The sequence below is a fragment of the Fusarium flagelliforme genome (assembly GCF_020744385.1).
Source record: "Fusarium flagelliforme strain FIESC 12 MPI-CAGE-AA-0113 chromosome Unknown B0J16scaffold_8, whole genome shotgun sequence".
Taxonomy (NCBI): Eukaryota; Fungi; Ascomycota; class Sordariomycetes; order Hypocreales; family Nectriaceae; genus Fusarium; species Fusarium flagelliforme.
In genome coordinates this window covers 530231-544041 of record NW_025763510.1, presented here as the reverse complement: position 1 = coordinate 544041, position 13811 = coordinate 530231, and the positions used below count along the sequence as shown (strand labels likewise).

At 49.5% G+C, this 13811-nt stretch overlaps 4 protein-coding genes across 4 annotated transcripts; 2 read left to right on the top strand and 2 right to left on the bottom strand.

Annotated features, from left to right (window-relative positions):
* Positions 1-872: 872 nt before the first annotated feature.
* On the top strand, positions 873-2343 carry B0J16DRAFT_188808 (uncharacterized protein). The gene is made up of 2 exons (XM_046122758.1): positions 873-1470; positions 1519-2343. Exons 1-2 carry the CDS (start codon positions 965-967, stop codon positions 2234-2236), a joined length of 1224 nt encoding a protein of 407 aa, XP_045977654.1. The 5' UTR covers positions 873-964; the 3' UTR covers positions 2237-2343.
* A 44-nt stretch (positions 2344-2387) lies between these two features.
* Positions 2388-5413, bottom strand: B0J16DRAFT_293398 (uncharacterized protein). Its single transcript, XM_046124367.1, has 3 exons — positions 4498-5413; positions 4039-4450; positions 2388-3643 (listed from the first exon to the last, which is right to left on the bottom strand). The coding sequence occupies exons 1-3, from the start codon at positions 5329-5331 to the stop codon at positions 2451-2453; spliced, it is 2439 nt and encodes an 812-aa protein (XP_045977653.1). The 5' UTR covers positions 5332-5413; the 3' UTR covers positions 2388-2450.
* A 673-nt stretch (positions 5414-6086) lies between these two features.
* On the bottom strand, positions 6087-10871 carry B0J16DRAFT_349865 (ABC-2 type transporter-domain-containing protein). Its single transcript, XM_046128968.1, has 4 exons — positions 10803-10871; positions 8831-10753; positions 7032-8781; positions 6087-6975 (listed from the first exon to the last, which is right to left on the bottom strand). The coding sequence occupies exons 2-4, from the start codon at positions 10723-10725 to the stop codon at positions 6211-6213; spliced, it is 4410 nt and encodes a 1469-aa protein (XP_045977652.1). The 5' UTR covers positions 10726-10753; positions 10803-10871; the 3' UTR covers positions 6087-6210.
* Positions 10872-11091: 220 nt separating this feature from the next.
* On the top strand, positions 11092-11924 carry B0J16DRAFT_349864 (uncharacterized protein; the record flags this gene model as incomplete). Its single annotated transcript, XM_046128967.1, has 2 exons — positions 11092-11321; positions 11416-11924. Coding segments are annotated over 2 exons (491 nt in total), but the record flags the coding sequence as incomplete, so codon positions are not given.
* Positions 11925-13811: the final 1887 nt, after the last annotated feature.

Below are 13811 nucleotides of genomic sequence, written 5' to 3'. Positions count from 1 at the left end.
GTATCACTGCCAGAACGAGTAGTTCCTCGCGATAGCCACGTGGATCAGCAATAGAGTTCGAAACGTGCTTCACCCGTGCTTTATCACCTGGGATGAACCTGTCAGTGCACAGCCGTTATCCCCATGTGCTATCGCTAAACTTTGGCACCGTATATCTAGCTAATTAAACTTATTGCCTCCTTACAGTGATGATGTTACGAATAAAGCCATCCCCGTATTCCCATTCCCTGGCATGCCTGTGAGATATCTAGCTATGGAGTTTCAGGGTCCGCGTATTTGGGTCTTGACTGGGTTCGCTTCCAGGGTCTTCCCATCAAACAGCTCAGGATCACGACAGGCACCCTGGACATTCTCACCAGAGTATAGATTAATTAAAAAGGCCTCTAAGAGTTATACTTTCTATGCTGGAATTAATTATATTGTTCAAGAATGGCGTTATCCATTAGCTTCACCCATCCAATGCCATGTGGTAACGAAGGAATGAGTGGGACCCGTAAGTTCACCCTTGTCACTGGCCCTGGATCTTTAATTTTCCTTTACATTCCGAAAACAACACCAACCAATCCCCATTCAGACATCCACCATCCCAAAACGAAACCAGGGGTTCAATCTCCATTCAATCCTGGATCCCCTCGCTTCGCTTCCATAACCACGTTGACGCTCAACACGACGATCGATATTAACTGCACGAAAGAAATAAGATCTGATAGCCGAAAAAGCAAAAACAACAAACAAAACACGAGAATATACCTGGGCGCCCGATGCATGGCTTCACGCTAAAACAATTCATCTCCGTGCCTTCGAATCCTCTACGACGCTGCAATTCGCAAACAGCCTCGAAAACGCCAGCTCCTCCACTGCCGATCACACACAATCCTGACCCCTCTCAACGGACGGCACCTCCTGAACGCAACGCACGGCTAGTCTACCTACGGAGTAACAGTTCCATCCTCACGCCTTCACAATGGCCCCCAAAACACCAAACTCAAACGGCACGCCCATCTTCTCAACCTCCATCTTCTCCAACGCCGCCTCCCGTCCAACAACCCGCGAAGGCCAATCCGTCGACCCTCTCCTCCTGCCCAAAGACCGCAAAGCATCCTTCAGCCGTAAAGCTTCCCTAGGCAGCAGACGCGGAAGTTCCTTCGGTAACGGCCCTAACGCTTACGTTACGGATGCTGCGGCCCCGCCTGCCCTGCCGGAGTACGCGCTGAGTGCTGCTGCGAAGGTCGCTAGACCGAGCGATAGTGAGGCTTCGCAAACTACGCCTACGGAAGCCATGTTGAGTCGCAGTGCGACGGGGTCGACGACGCTTCATGGAGGAGTTCCCAGTACGCCGCTTGGGTTTATGCCGAATGGGGCTGTTGGGACGGCGGGTATGTGGCAGCAGAATGAAGCGAGTATTATGTATCATCATGTTACGGAGCTTGCGAATAAGCGCATAGCGACGTTGGAGTATCTACGGAAAGCGTATGTCAAACATTGACAACCATGCTGAACGAAGCTAACATATGACAGCCACGAAGGCCGTATATACTGGTTCAAGACATATCTCTTCGAGAAACCTGACCTCGCCCGAATGCCCTCTCTCGACCCCCGCAAACTCGGCCGCAAAGCAACAAACCTCCTCCTCCTCGGCTTATCCCTCCCGACAATCGTCGACTTATACTCCTCCACATCGATCGAATTCCTCCGAAGTCTAAACTCCCTCCTCTCCGAGTTCGATTCCTTCCAACAACTCCACGGCGATTCCTCTACCGCTGCATCTCTCACCCGCGCCCGTCTTCCCAGCATGTTCCGACGTCCAGGTGGTAAATCGCGCCGTTCAACATCCGCAGCTGATATGCATCCCATCGTGGACGATATGGCGCCTATGCCAACTGCCGGTGGACCGACACCTTCTGTTATGAACTTTGCAGCTTCGGAGACGGACCTGCTTCCTGGCGAGGAGTATACATATTTGCTTACGCCATCACTACCGTTTGACCCCGATTACTTCGAGACGTTTGCGACGCTGTGCGATGTTATGATCGATGCCTATACTAGATTCTTGGCTTTGGTCCCTTCGCCAAAGGATTGTTCTGCGCCTGTCGCTGAGCTTTTTACAAAAGCGGATTCGCGCGTGCGGAAGATCATAGTCCAAGGCCTTGTACGGGATTTTGAGGAACATAGTCGAAGTCACGTCAAGACGGAGGTTGCTAGTATTGGAAAGATCGTTCTTGGAGGGTTAATGTGAGTGATTGGACTTGGTCCTAGATTTATGATTGTTTCTGCATGGAGTTAATGGGTAGCGCAGGCCATGAATGAATGACCTTGCTGGAGTTTGGTCTGCATTTGTATGCATTTGGCATGAAGATATGAAGCTCGGAATCGTTATATACCAATACCATCTTGTCTACCTTACAGCGGGATCTGTGCGTGGTAATATACATACAGTCTATCGTACAGTTCTATTTTGATCCCTTGCTCTTCTCGTTCTCCTTCATCGCCTCCTCCGCAACGAGAAGTTCAATATCCTTACCAACCAACCAATCCTTCGCACCATCCATAATCCTATCCAACTTTTCCCCACCCTCCAGCACATTCGGCAAACCATGCACATCAATCCCAGCACGATGATCAGTACATCGGTCCTGGTTATAGTTGTATGTCCGGATCTTATCACCCCGTGTAATCTGCGTCTTTGACAAAACACTGTTCCTCAACTGTGACGCTTCTTCCTCGCGCTGCTCCCTTCTCTGATCTGCGATTCGTGAGCGGAGGAGTTTCCACGCTTCTTCCCTGTTACGCTGCTGTGATCGATGATCTTGCATGGAAACTGTTGTTCCGGTAGGTAAATGCGTCATACGAATCGCGGACTCGGTTTTATTAACGTGTTGTCCTCCCGCACCGCGCGCCCTCATCGTTTCAATCTTGACTTCTTGGGGATTAACGTAAAAGTCACTCTCCGGATCGTCAAAATCGATGCTAGTGGCGCCGTTCTCGGGGAACGAGGGGAGGACCCATACTGCGACGGCGGAGGTGTGCACGCGGCCTTTTGTTTCGGTGCTGGGGATGCGTTGCACGCGGTGCATGCCTGCTTCGCTGCGGAAGATGTCGAAGGCGCCTGTGTCGTGGATTTCGAGAATAGCTTCCTGGAGAGGATTCTCGCCGGCTGAACTAGATGAATCTCCTGCTCCATCTGCGAATTCGTATTTCACCACCGTATGTCTGTATCCTCGTCGCATACAAAGCGCCTTGTACATCTTAAACAGCGTATCCATAAAATACCGACCCTCCAATCCACCGGGTCCAGGTCTGAACTCCAACATGCAAGGAAACTCAGCAAACGGATGTCTAGGCGTTAGACTGGCTTCAAGTTTCCTAGCTAACGCTTCCAGTTGGCCTGTTTCAGACGATAATTCGTCTCGTGCTATGGAGGCGAGGTCTTCATCCGTGCTTGCGTCGTCGAGCATCTGCGTCAGCTCTTTGACGGAAGATTGTGACTTTTCCCATGCTTTCAGGGCTTCCGCCACACGAGAAAGTTCGCCGACGCGTTTCGCTGTTTGGGAGTCGAAGGAGGAGTTTAGGTTCTTTTGGAGGGTGTCGTGTTCGGTGGTCAAGGATTGGGCGCGTTGGAGGAGGGCTGGAGCGAGGAGGGCGTCTGCAACAAACACGCTGGTTAGCTGGGTCTGACGAAGGAGCTGAAGGATTGGAGGGAATGACTGGGACGTACCATTGCTTGCGAAGCGAATGAATTGACGTGTGTGAGACCTGCTTAATGCTCTCGTGCAGGTTCGACATATCCATGGTGTTGGCATGGTGGAGGGGATGATGTTGGAGGGGAAATTTTGAGATGAATTTTTAGAGGTGCAGGCGGTGATGCAATTGGTGGAGTGCCCAACGCAGCACAAGATCAAGACACAACGAACAATTCTTTATATCCAACCCAAGTCTATAGTTTGTCTATCTATTGCTTTTGTCTATCACCAGCTCTTTTGGCAGCATACAAAAACCCCATTCCCAAGATCATACTACTCCCACCCCACATCTGCGCACCCAAATAATCCCCATCCATAACCTGCATCAACCCACCCGCCAAAGGCGAGCCCGTAAGTGCAGCAAAACTAATAATCGAAAAGATCATTCCAATTCTTGTCCCCGCTTTACTTAAATCTGAAGTCAAACTCGCACAGCATGATGGAAACAAGCTCTGTATTGCGGCGCCGAAATAGCCAAAGATACTCACCCAGATGAATTCGCCTGTTAGGGTGGTAACTTGGGACCACATGTAAAGACATAACGCAGCGGAGAAGATTGTTGGGATAAAGACGTTTATCGCGCCGAAGAAACGGTCGGCTAGGAAGGCTGTTATCATTCTTCCTGGGATGCCGACGGCGTTGATGGTTATTAGGATTAAGAAGGATGAAGAGGCTGATCCGCCGAGTTTGTCTGTTGCGTATTGACGGGCCTGTTCCATTAGCATTGTCTCTTCCCGTGTAAGAGGAGAGTACTTACATAGTTGTACGATATCCAAGTTGGCCAAAGAGTGAAAAACATGGCCACGGCGAATAACACATATGCCGGCTCTTTAAACGCTGCCCATTCAACAAGCGGTCCAGCTTTTCTCGCCTTGAGTCTTGTTCTAGCCAGAAGCAAGATCATACCCGACGCAACAGTGACAACCAATCCCATAACCCTCACCGTCCAACGGAATCCAACCTTGGGTAAAAGCTGCTGCGCAATGAGTGGAAACACCATGCCACCCGTCGCAGCACCACACGCCGCAGCCGAAATAGCAATCGTCTTCTTACTCGTGAAATACGTCGAGATATTAGCTATAGTCGGCGCAAAAATAATCCCATTTCCCAAACCCTGGCAAATCCCCTGCGCAAGAAGGACCTGCCAGTACTCTGACGCGATGCTGGTCATGAAGACACCCAGTATCTGAAGAAACAGACCTACTGCAAGGGCATGACGGAAATACCCAGCGTCAAAGGCGCGCCCGGAAAATGTCCCTATGAGGAAGATGAGACAGACTTCTAAGCTGCCGATCCAGGATATTGTGGATGGTGGGAGGGAGAATTCGGATTCGTAGTGCGGTTGGAAGATGCCGAAGGAGATTAGGTAGCCCCATGAGTTGAAGGCTACGAGATGGCCTGTTAGGACTTGGAGCCAGGCTTGAAGGCCGCCGTCTGGGGGGAGTTCTGGGGGAGAGTCTTGGGGTTCTTCGTCCGTTTGGCTTGGTGTTGAAGCAGCGTCATCGCCATCGCTCATTTTCTCATCCCGGTTGTTCGCCTTCTCCTCATCGCGCAGTGTGGGACATACGCTATCGGAAGTTGTATCAGCCATTTTGACTGAGTGCAGCAGTAACAATGATCATGATGAAATTTGGGATGAGAATGGCTGTTGATCAATTTATGTAATGTTTGTTAGTGAGTCTGGGGTTAAGACGGGGGAGGCGGGGGATCAAGTGCGGCATCGGGATCGGCTAGATCGGCCTGGGGTCGGCCTCATAGTAGGGTGCATTTGACATGCAGGGCAAGATCAACATAGACCAGTTATTAATTGGTGTTTTATTATGCCACTGTACAGTTATAGGAATAGTGACTGTCAGTAGCGATTGTACGCTCTCGGAGTTATAATATTAAAGTACCTACACATGGATGCCCTCAGGATCAAGTAGTCAAGTTCCATTAGACCGAACATGCCATGACAAACAACATTAATTGAAGTCCAAACATCATGAAAAGTCGTCGGCAAATTGATGTCACTTAAGCAAGCATATACAGAGATCTTCAGGTGGATTGTTATTCCCACGTCATTTGCGCGGCGTTGTTACTCCGTATCACATTGGAGGACTGTTGGTCAGCCTCAACGTTACGCCCTTCAAACTACATCCAGCAATCAATCCAATACACTTTGGCAATCAATTAATGCAGCAATTTCTGCAATGATCGTCGCCGATATTGAACGATAACCTATTTGCTTATAAATCTCCGCTCGCATATCAAGAGTCATCTTCACGGCAATGACGGGTATACCGGCAATTAAGGAGATGCCGGTACCAAAGGAAATGACGGACAAGATCAACCGATTAAACCAACCGAGTACATTCTATCTATAATGCGATTCTAATTACAAGGTCAAATCCATTCTATACCCCAAACAAATCCCAAAAGTCCATCCCCAAGTCAAGAAAGTAAAATAATAGCCTCCCCAAAACTTAATCTACTGCTTCTTCTTGTTCTTGTTCTTAGGCATACGAACAAGCCAATACAGAAACAGCGCTCCAACAATGTTGACAACGATATAAACCATTCCGATACCAAAGTCCCTCCACCGGTTATCATAACTCGCGCTCAATGCCTTGAGATAGACATTCGTATCCTTGATGGTGCAAAAGTTGCACTCGCTCGTCGCGTCAGGGTTGAGAACGTAGCCACCAGCCGCCTTGACGTAGTCGCTCAGATACTCGCCGCAGGTAGAGTTACTCGGAGGATCGAAGACGGTATACTCGTTCTTCGCACAGGTAACTTCCACATTCGCCAATCCAGTGCTCAAAATAGCAGACACGAGATACGTAAACGGCGAAACGCGATACATGAAGATCCAAAAGCCAGGCATGTTGTCTGGCGACGCGAGAACACCGCAGAAGAACAAACAAAGCATGAAAAACAGGTTTGCGAGATTACCGCCTGCTTCAGCGGTGTCGGTGACTGCGATGATGGCGTGCGCAAATGTACATGTGAAGACGAGGAATTGCCAGAAGAGAAGCCACATGAGACCTCCACGCTCGGCTTCTTGGCCTGCGAAGGCGGCGTTTTTGTTGAAGCCGACCGGGTAGTAAATGCAGACGAACATGAAAACGGACATGAGCGAGTTCCAGGGGATTTCGACCATGACTTGGGAGAGCATGAAGACTTTCCAGGAGTAGGTCTTGGAAGGGCGTTCGCGGACTTCGTAGAGGGAGCGTTGGGTAACAAAGTGAGGCATCTAAGACAGTAGATTAGTATAAATTTATAATAGGGATGGTGGTGACGGTGACTTACCTGCATCTGAACAAGCTGACCGAAGACTGTAAGCACCTGGAAAATGGCAAACATCTGATTCTGCAATCCTCGCAACGTCAAAGGCGCATTGAGAAAGACAAGACCAATAAACAATCCAACCTGAATACACAGCGCAGCCTTGGAATAAATGTACGAAGGCGTACGCCAATATTGCTGGAAAACACGCATAGTCGCAATCTTCAACTGCTCTCCAAACGGCGCAGCAAATTCGCGGTAAGACTCAGGATCTTGCGTGTGAGACACAGCGTTGGAAGAACCTTCGGCCTTGAGACGTTGAAGCTCGGTTTGCACGGCCGCATACTCTGGGCTATCGCGCCAGGTCTGATGCCAGTCGATCTCAGTGTGTGAACCAGGTGCAGCACCAATGACTTCCAACATCCACTCAGCAGGATTCTCACCCTTAGGACAAGCTTCGCTACCGTTCTTCTCAAAGTAATTCGTAAGGGTTTCAGAGTTTTTGCCAATGTCGCCAAAGTAAATCGTTCGTCCGCCCTTGGCTAGGAACAAAAGCCTGTCAAATCGCTGGAAGAGCATTGCGGAAGGTTGATGGATGGTACACAAGATAGACTGTCCTGCCTTGGAGAGTTTTTCGAGTAAGTCAAGAATGGCCCATGATGTTTGCGAGTCCAAGCCGGAAGTAGGTTCGTCGACGAAGAGAAGGAGGGGTGGTTTGGCGGCTAGTTCGACACCGATTGTTAACCGTTTGCGCTGTTCCACGTTGAGACCTTCGCCTAGGACGCCGACTACTGCGTCTGCGTAGTCTTGCATGTCGAGCAGTTTAATAACTTCATCAACGTACGCTATCTTCTCGTCGCGGGGTGTAGAAGCAGGCTGACGAAGAAGAGCGCTGAAGGTGAGAGCTTCGCGAACGGTGCTTGTTTCGAGATGGAGATCTTGCTGTTGCACGTAACCTGTCCTACGCTGGAAGGAATCATCGCGGATCTTTCCATCGACGAGCATTTCACCGGTGATAACACCCATGGAGATACGATCTGCGAGACAGTCGAGGAGAGTCGTCTTTCCAGCGCCGGATACACCCATAAGAGCCGTTAGTGTTCCTGGTTTTACCCAACCGTCGACATTATCGAGAATGCGGCGCGGTTCGCCTTTGATCTTGATGTCGTAGCAGACGTTGTTCCAGTGGAAGACACTGGTAGAACCCTGAATGTTGGCGTTTTCGTTGTTGGTCTTCTCGGTGAGGGGCGTTGGTGCGGACATTGAAGCTTCGGGGTCGGATTTCGTCTTGGCGGGCAAGTGGCCGTGACGGAAGACGAGGACTTCACCCTTGGATTTCTTGGCAGAAATGTACTCGGTCGCGACGATGTAGACGATGTGGTTGAAGATAGTCATAGCGATGAGAATGCCGACGTTGCGCCACTTGTTACTGTGGAAGTACTTGTACTCAGAATTGAGATACGCATCGCCATTGACAAAGTCTTGACCTGGGACGGCACCGACTGTTGAACAAGCACGGTTGAAAGAGCCGACATCTTCGTAGCCGGGAATCGCAGTGTTGGGAACGAAAGCCGTGCAAGTAAAGTTTCGACCGGAGAATTCGTTGACCATGAGGGATTCGAAGGCGTAGGCTACGGGGTCGAGATAATTGATCCAGCGACACCAGCCGAGCATGTAGTCAACCGGAATGACGAAGCCAGCGAAGATGACGAGTGCGAGGATGAGCAAAGAAGCTGGGACCATAGCTTGCGAGAGGGTTCGAGAGAGCGAGGCGCTGCAGCTGTTAGTAACTGTCAATCAGAGAGTGGGATGAGGAGACTTACATAGATCTGAAGATACCAGACATAGCCAAAACCATAATAAACGAGACCAGAAGATAGAAAAAGAACGCTCCAGCATCTCTGTTCAAATTCGTCATGAAATAAAGCGTAACGTTGAACAAGATACTATTGCTAATCTTGTACGGCATATCCACCAGAATAGAAGCAAAGCTCTCAGCACTAGCATGATAGAAAGCATACCGCGCATGTTTCTCAACAATAGGTCGTTGAGCGTACTGCGTGAGAATCTCAAGAGCGGAAGCAAAAGCGTTGGATAGGACTGCCAGGAAGAGAACGGCGCCGCGTTTGAAGAAGTCGCTGGTCGTGGGCTGCATATTGTAGAAAAGTGAGGAGGCGATGAGGGCTGTGCATGTATTTGCTATAAGAGCAAAGATTGTCACACCGGGAGATCCTTTGAGACGTTTCCAGCCGCGCCAGAGACAGAGGTTCACTTGTTGCATGTACGACAACGTGAACGGGGACTTGAGTCGTTGACCCTTTGCTTGAGCAGACTTCTTGTTCTCACGGAACGCATCAGCAGAAGAACCGTTGAGGGGATACAAAGCCTTGTATCTATCGATATCAGACTGTACGATCTGATATTCTCGAGACTCCTTCCATCGAGCAGCGAATTCATCAGGTGTACGCGGGACTTTATTCTCAAAGCCTGGACGGACGACTCGTTCAGCTGGTGCGGTCATTGAAGTGAGGAAGTCAGGCGTAGTTTGACGATCAGGACATTCGAAGCCGAGATTGATGAAATACGCCTTCGCTTCATCAGCTGGTCCAAAGAAGATCTGACGGCCTTCGTAAATAACCAGTGCCTTGTCGAAGAGATCGTAAGCCGTCTGGGGAGCCTGATAAATCGACACAGCACAAGTCTGTCCGAATAACTCAGATTGAAGACGCAACGTCTTGCAAAACTCAATCGCATTCGCAGAGTCCAAACCACGCGTCGAATTATCCCAGCATTGAAATGGGGCGTTAGAAAGCGTAGCTTCAGCGATAGTCACACGTTTTCGTTCTCCGCCCGAGACACCGCGGATGTAATTATCGCCAACCTGGGTATTCACCGTGTGGGAAATACCGTACATGGCCATTACCACGTCGCGCATATGATCGCTGTACTCGTTGTGCTTGATACCTGGTGGCAAGTTCTGAGGACAGCGGGCGCGGGCTGCGAAGGTGAGGGTGTCGCCGACGGAAAGCATGGGGAAGTGAACGTCTACTTCTGCGGTGTAGATTGTTTCGCCTTTGTGGTGTTTGTGCATTTCGTCTGCCGTGATGCCGTTGTAGTTGAAGTACGTGCTGTCATCCACGTAAATACCGTTCGTTTCACCGGAGACTGACTTGAGGAATGTCGAACAGCCAGATCCTGGGGGACCTAGGACGACGCACATTTCACCCGCGTTGATAACACCGTCAAACCCACTCAGGATATCAATCCTTCTCTTTCCAGCATTAGGCTGGAACACCTCGCGCGCCATACTCGGAAGACCCAACCAAACATTGCCCACATCCTTTTGGTAGTCTGTCTCAGCGCCGTATCCAAAGACGTTCATGTCCTGGAAACAAATACCGGACTGACGAAAGCCAGAACCATTCTCGCGCATGGACTTGGAGATTGCTTTTGCCCAGGCTCTTGCGTTGAAATTCTCGGATTGTGGGTTCAGAGGGGATGTGGGGGATGAGGCGTTGAAGAGGTCTGCGTTGTGCTGGGAGGTGTTTGTGTATTGACGGGCTAGGTCGCGGACTATGGAGTGACGACGGGTTGTTTCTTCATTTTCGGATGAAGATTCGGGGGATTCAGCAGGTGTCTTTTCGGTTGTTTGGTCGTTGACGATTGTGTCGTGGCTGCTGTGGTTTGAGCGTGTTGAGCTCATGTTTGCCTCAGCCATGGTGGCAGATTTCGGGCTGTTAACCCTTCTGTTGTCTGTTAGATGTGTGTATCTACCACGAAAGAGAAGTGACATACAAGTATTAAAGTAGTAATCAGGAACAAAAGAGAAGTTAAAAGATCGAATAACAATAAGTAACAAGGATAGTGGAAAGAAAGGTACCACATCACAACTTGAGGCTCACGAGGTCTTAATACTAATACCGGATCCATCCTCATCCCCGTTGCACCGAAAGGGTGGTGGATCCGGGTTGTCAACTCACGGATCCCGTCGACTTCCCGATCCCGTTACCCACTCGGGGTCATCTCTAAACCCGCTGCGAGAGTCTGTATGTAGCAAATATCCTGGCTTACCCCTCGGGCTTGACAATGATGTTCGACCGAGTTGGCTTGACTATCTTATCACGACTACGGATACTCTTCTTTACGCTTCTAAGTGTCTCGTTTTGTCAGCACTCTAAAGACGTGATTACTCGTATACACACGGAAGAAGTAAGCATGGCTGAACCACGTCCTCCGAGAATTCTAGCTTGTGTGCTGTGTCAACAGCGCAAGAAGAAATGTGATCGCAAGAGTCCATGTTCATTCTGCATAAAGGTATACCCTCACCATTACCACTAACCTCCTAATCCACTTGCACTCAATCACCGACATTATACCAGTCACTCTATGACATACTTACAGTGAATAGGCAGGAATACAATGCATACCAAGCACACCAGCCCCCAAGCGCACCCGTCGCAGACCAACACAGGAGCTCCTCGCTAGACTTGAGCGCTGTGAAGAGCTTTTGAAGAAATGCAATTGTGTACAGAAATCTTTGAGGTATGGAACGTATGGGGAGAGGGGGATGGGGAGTCCAACTGGGAGTGATGAGAGTCATGGGAGTGAGTCACCAGAGATGGAGAAGGTTGAGCACAAATATGAACGTTCTAGTGTTGAGGGCTATTAAGGGATGAGTTTGGCGTTGAAGGGGTTTTGCTTGTGTTAGTTAGTTTAGCAGAGGGTACCATGGGCAGGATGGATGAGGAACTCGTGTAAGAGAATGAAGGAATAGGCGTTGGGAAGTTAATTACACACTCACTAATACCAAGTATATAACACTCTTACCATCTTACAATGCATATACAAAAAGGAACGCAAAAAGGCAGAGCATGTGTGGCGCTCCAAAGCGTCCTCATGTAAAGCAAGAACCTCAAGACATGTCGTCAAAAAAACCTGGGGGCATAGCGACTCTTCGGTAAATTTTAAGCCTGAGCTGTCAACGGCAGTGGAGAATCTTCAGCCAAGGATGGTTAGCTCGGACCCTTGAACGAACCAATTGTTGAACGCCGGGGTTCTCGAATGGTCCGTTAAGGCTGGGATTTCTCCTGACTTGCATTGATCTTCCCGGTTGGTCAGATCACTGTGACGAAAGCTGGATCTTTCTGGAATGGAAGGTTTTACTGGTTCCTGGCGGTAGTACTGAGTTTTATTTCTAATGCTAATGTTATTGTTAACGTTAATGTTGGCCATGTTAAGCTTTCCCCGCGTTGAGCTATCGGAGTCCGTTAGGGCCCGCCCGGAGCTGCTCCACAATTCCCGGGTCCGTGGACGGATGAGAAGAAAGGGATATGACGCGGCTGGCTTATCAATCTGTCGCTTGAGGTGAGAGATTTTTACTTTGAGGCGGTTTGTGAGGTAATTAACTGAATTGCCGGAAGAAGAGAGGAAGAAGAAACTTGCAACGAGTGGTGGATTGGGAAATTGAGTAGCCAGCGACTCGGACCGTCCATAACTCGATGACAAGGGCATGGAGAGGTATGCGATGAGTTCTTGTCATGGAATTAATGCGCCAATTCTTTGAATACTCATCTCCAATCTGCCATGAGCTTAGGGGCTGGGCTGTCTTGGTACTTAGCCAGTCCACCGGGTTGGGACGGCAGGCATCTGTCTCGGGGAGGAGTCATCAGTCAGATCTGCAGCTCAAGATCCGATGGAACGGCGTGAGACACATGGGCTGAAGTTACGACGATGTTCCCCTGAGTTTAGCGATGACTTTGTTCCTTATCGGGCCTGTTGCAGTCATCTAGGAGCGCAGCAATTGCTACTTGACAGGGTTGACAGTTGCCCAGCGGGTCTCGATGTGCGGCATGAACAGTCGCATCAACGGCCAAAGGGACGAAAGGAGGCTGAGACTAAAGATCGACGGCCTATCGGGGTATGGTATAACTACCCAAGCCACCAGTATGAGTAGCGGAGTCCGGGAATCGCCCGCTTAATTGGAGTTCAGGGCGATCCGATATTGATAGCCTGTCCATCTTGGCCCCCTTGTTTCGTCTAAGACCTACATCTTACACTATCAAAATTGGTGATTGGAGTGTGAGCGAAATTACGATATTGAGGATATGTTGATCGTCCTGTAGGCTTTGATGTGCCTGTCGTTGACTGGATGACTGTGAGTTAAGAGTTAAGACAGAGCTGGACAGATGGGTACATTCCTGCGTTCCAAGCACCGTCCAAAGAGGATAGCCTGCGGTTTTGACATCCTGTCAGACTGTATGGGTCAGGGGAACCTGAGATACGTCGCAGGTCTTGTGTAGACAGGCTTCTGTATGTGTAAACACTGCCCTCACACCACAACTTGCGCACAGCTGAACTACTTTCTCTGATTGAGGACATCATAGCTATGGTCAAAATAGAGATTTTGCAGTCAATTACTGAACATTTATTCAGTATAGAGACATGAAACATAAGCAATGAAAGGCTGTAGTCTAGCGATACGGTCAACCCGTTAGCAGCGTGAAGGTGCGAAGGGTTCAGCGCAAGCCGCAAGTCATTTTCGGTCCTTGAAAGGGGCATTTGAAACACCATTCAATCGCCACCAATTTTCGGCATCAATGCGATATTGAAGAAGCGCCAGATAGTGGTCAGTCTTGCCCTGGATCCGGCTCCGGGCCGGTTGGTCGGAATCCGGGTACAGATCCGGACAACAGACGAGTCATCAAATCAGGGAACTTATGGCCGATCTTCGGGGATAGAGAAAAGAAAATAAATGTTTGTTTCTTGCGATAGGAAAGAGAAGATGGTCTAGGGTTAGATACCATC

Excerpts from the sequence above, each read along its gene's own strand:
- B0J16DRAFT_188808 (XM_046122758.1), top strand. The coding sequence starts at position 965 with ATGGCCCCCAAAACACCAAACTCAAACGGCACGCCCATCTTCTCAACC. Across the intron at positions 1,471-1,518 it reads TTGGAGTATCTACGGAAAGC|CCACGAAGGCCGTATATACT; the intron begins GTATGTCAAACA and ends AACATATGACAG.
- B0J16DRAFT_293398 (XM_046124367.1), bottom strand. The coding sequence starts at position 5,331 with ATGGCTGATACAACTTCCGATAGCGTATGTCCCACACTGCGCGATGAG. Across the intron at positions 4,451-4,497 it reads CTTGGATATCGTACAACTAT|GCCCGTCAATACGCAACAGA; the intron begins GTAAGTACTCTC and ends CTAATGGAACAG. Across the intron at positions 3,644-4,038 it reads TATGGATGGGGATTATTTGG|ACGCCCTCCTCGCTCCAGCC; the intron begins GTGCGCAGATGT and ends TGTTTGTTGCAG.
- B0J16DRAFT_349865 (XM_046128968.1), bottom strand. The coding sequence starts at position 10,725 with ATGGCTGAGGCAAACATGAGCTCAACACGCTCAAACCACAGCAGCCAC. Across the intron at positions 8,782-8,830 it reads TCTGGTATCTTCAGATCTAT|CGCCTCGCTCTCTCGAACCC; the intron begins GTAAGTCTCCTC and ends TAACAGCTGCAG. Across the intron at positions 6,976-7,031 it reads GTCAGCTTGTTCAGATGCAG|ATGCCTCACTTTGTTACCCA; the intron begins GTAAGTCACCGT and ends CTACTGTCTTAG.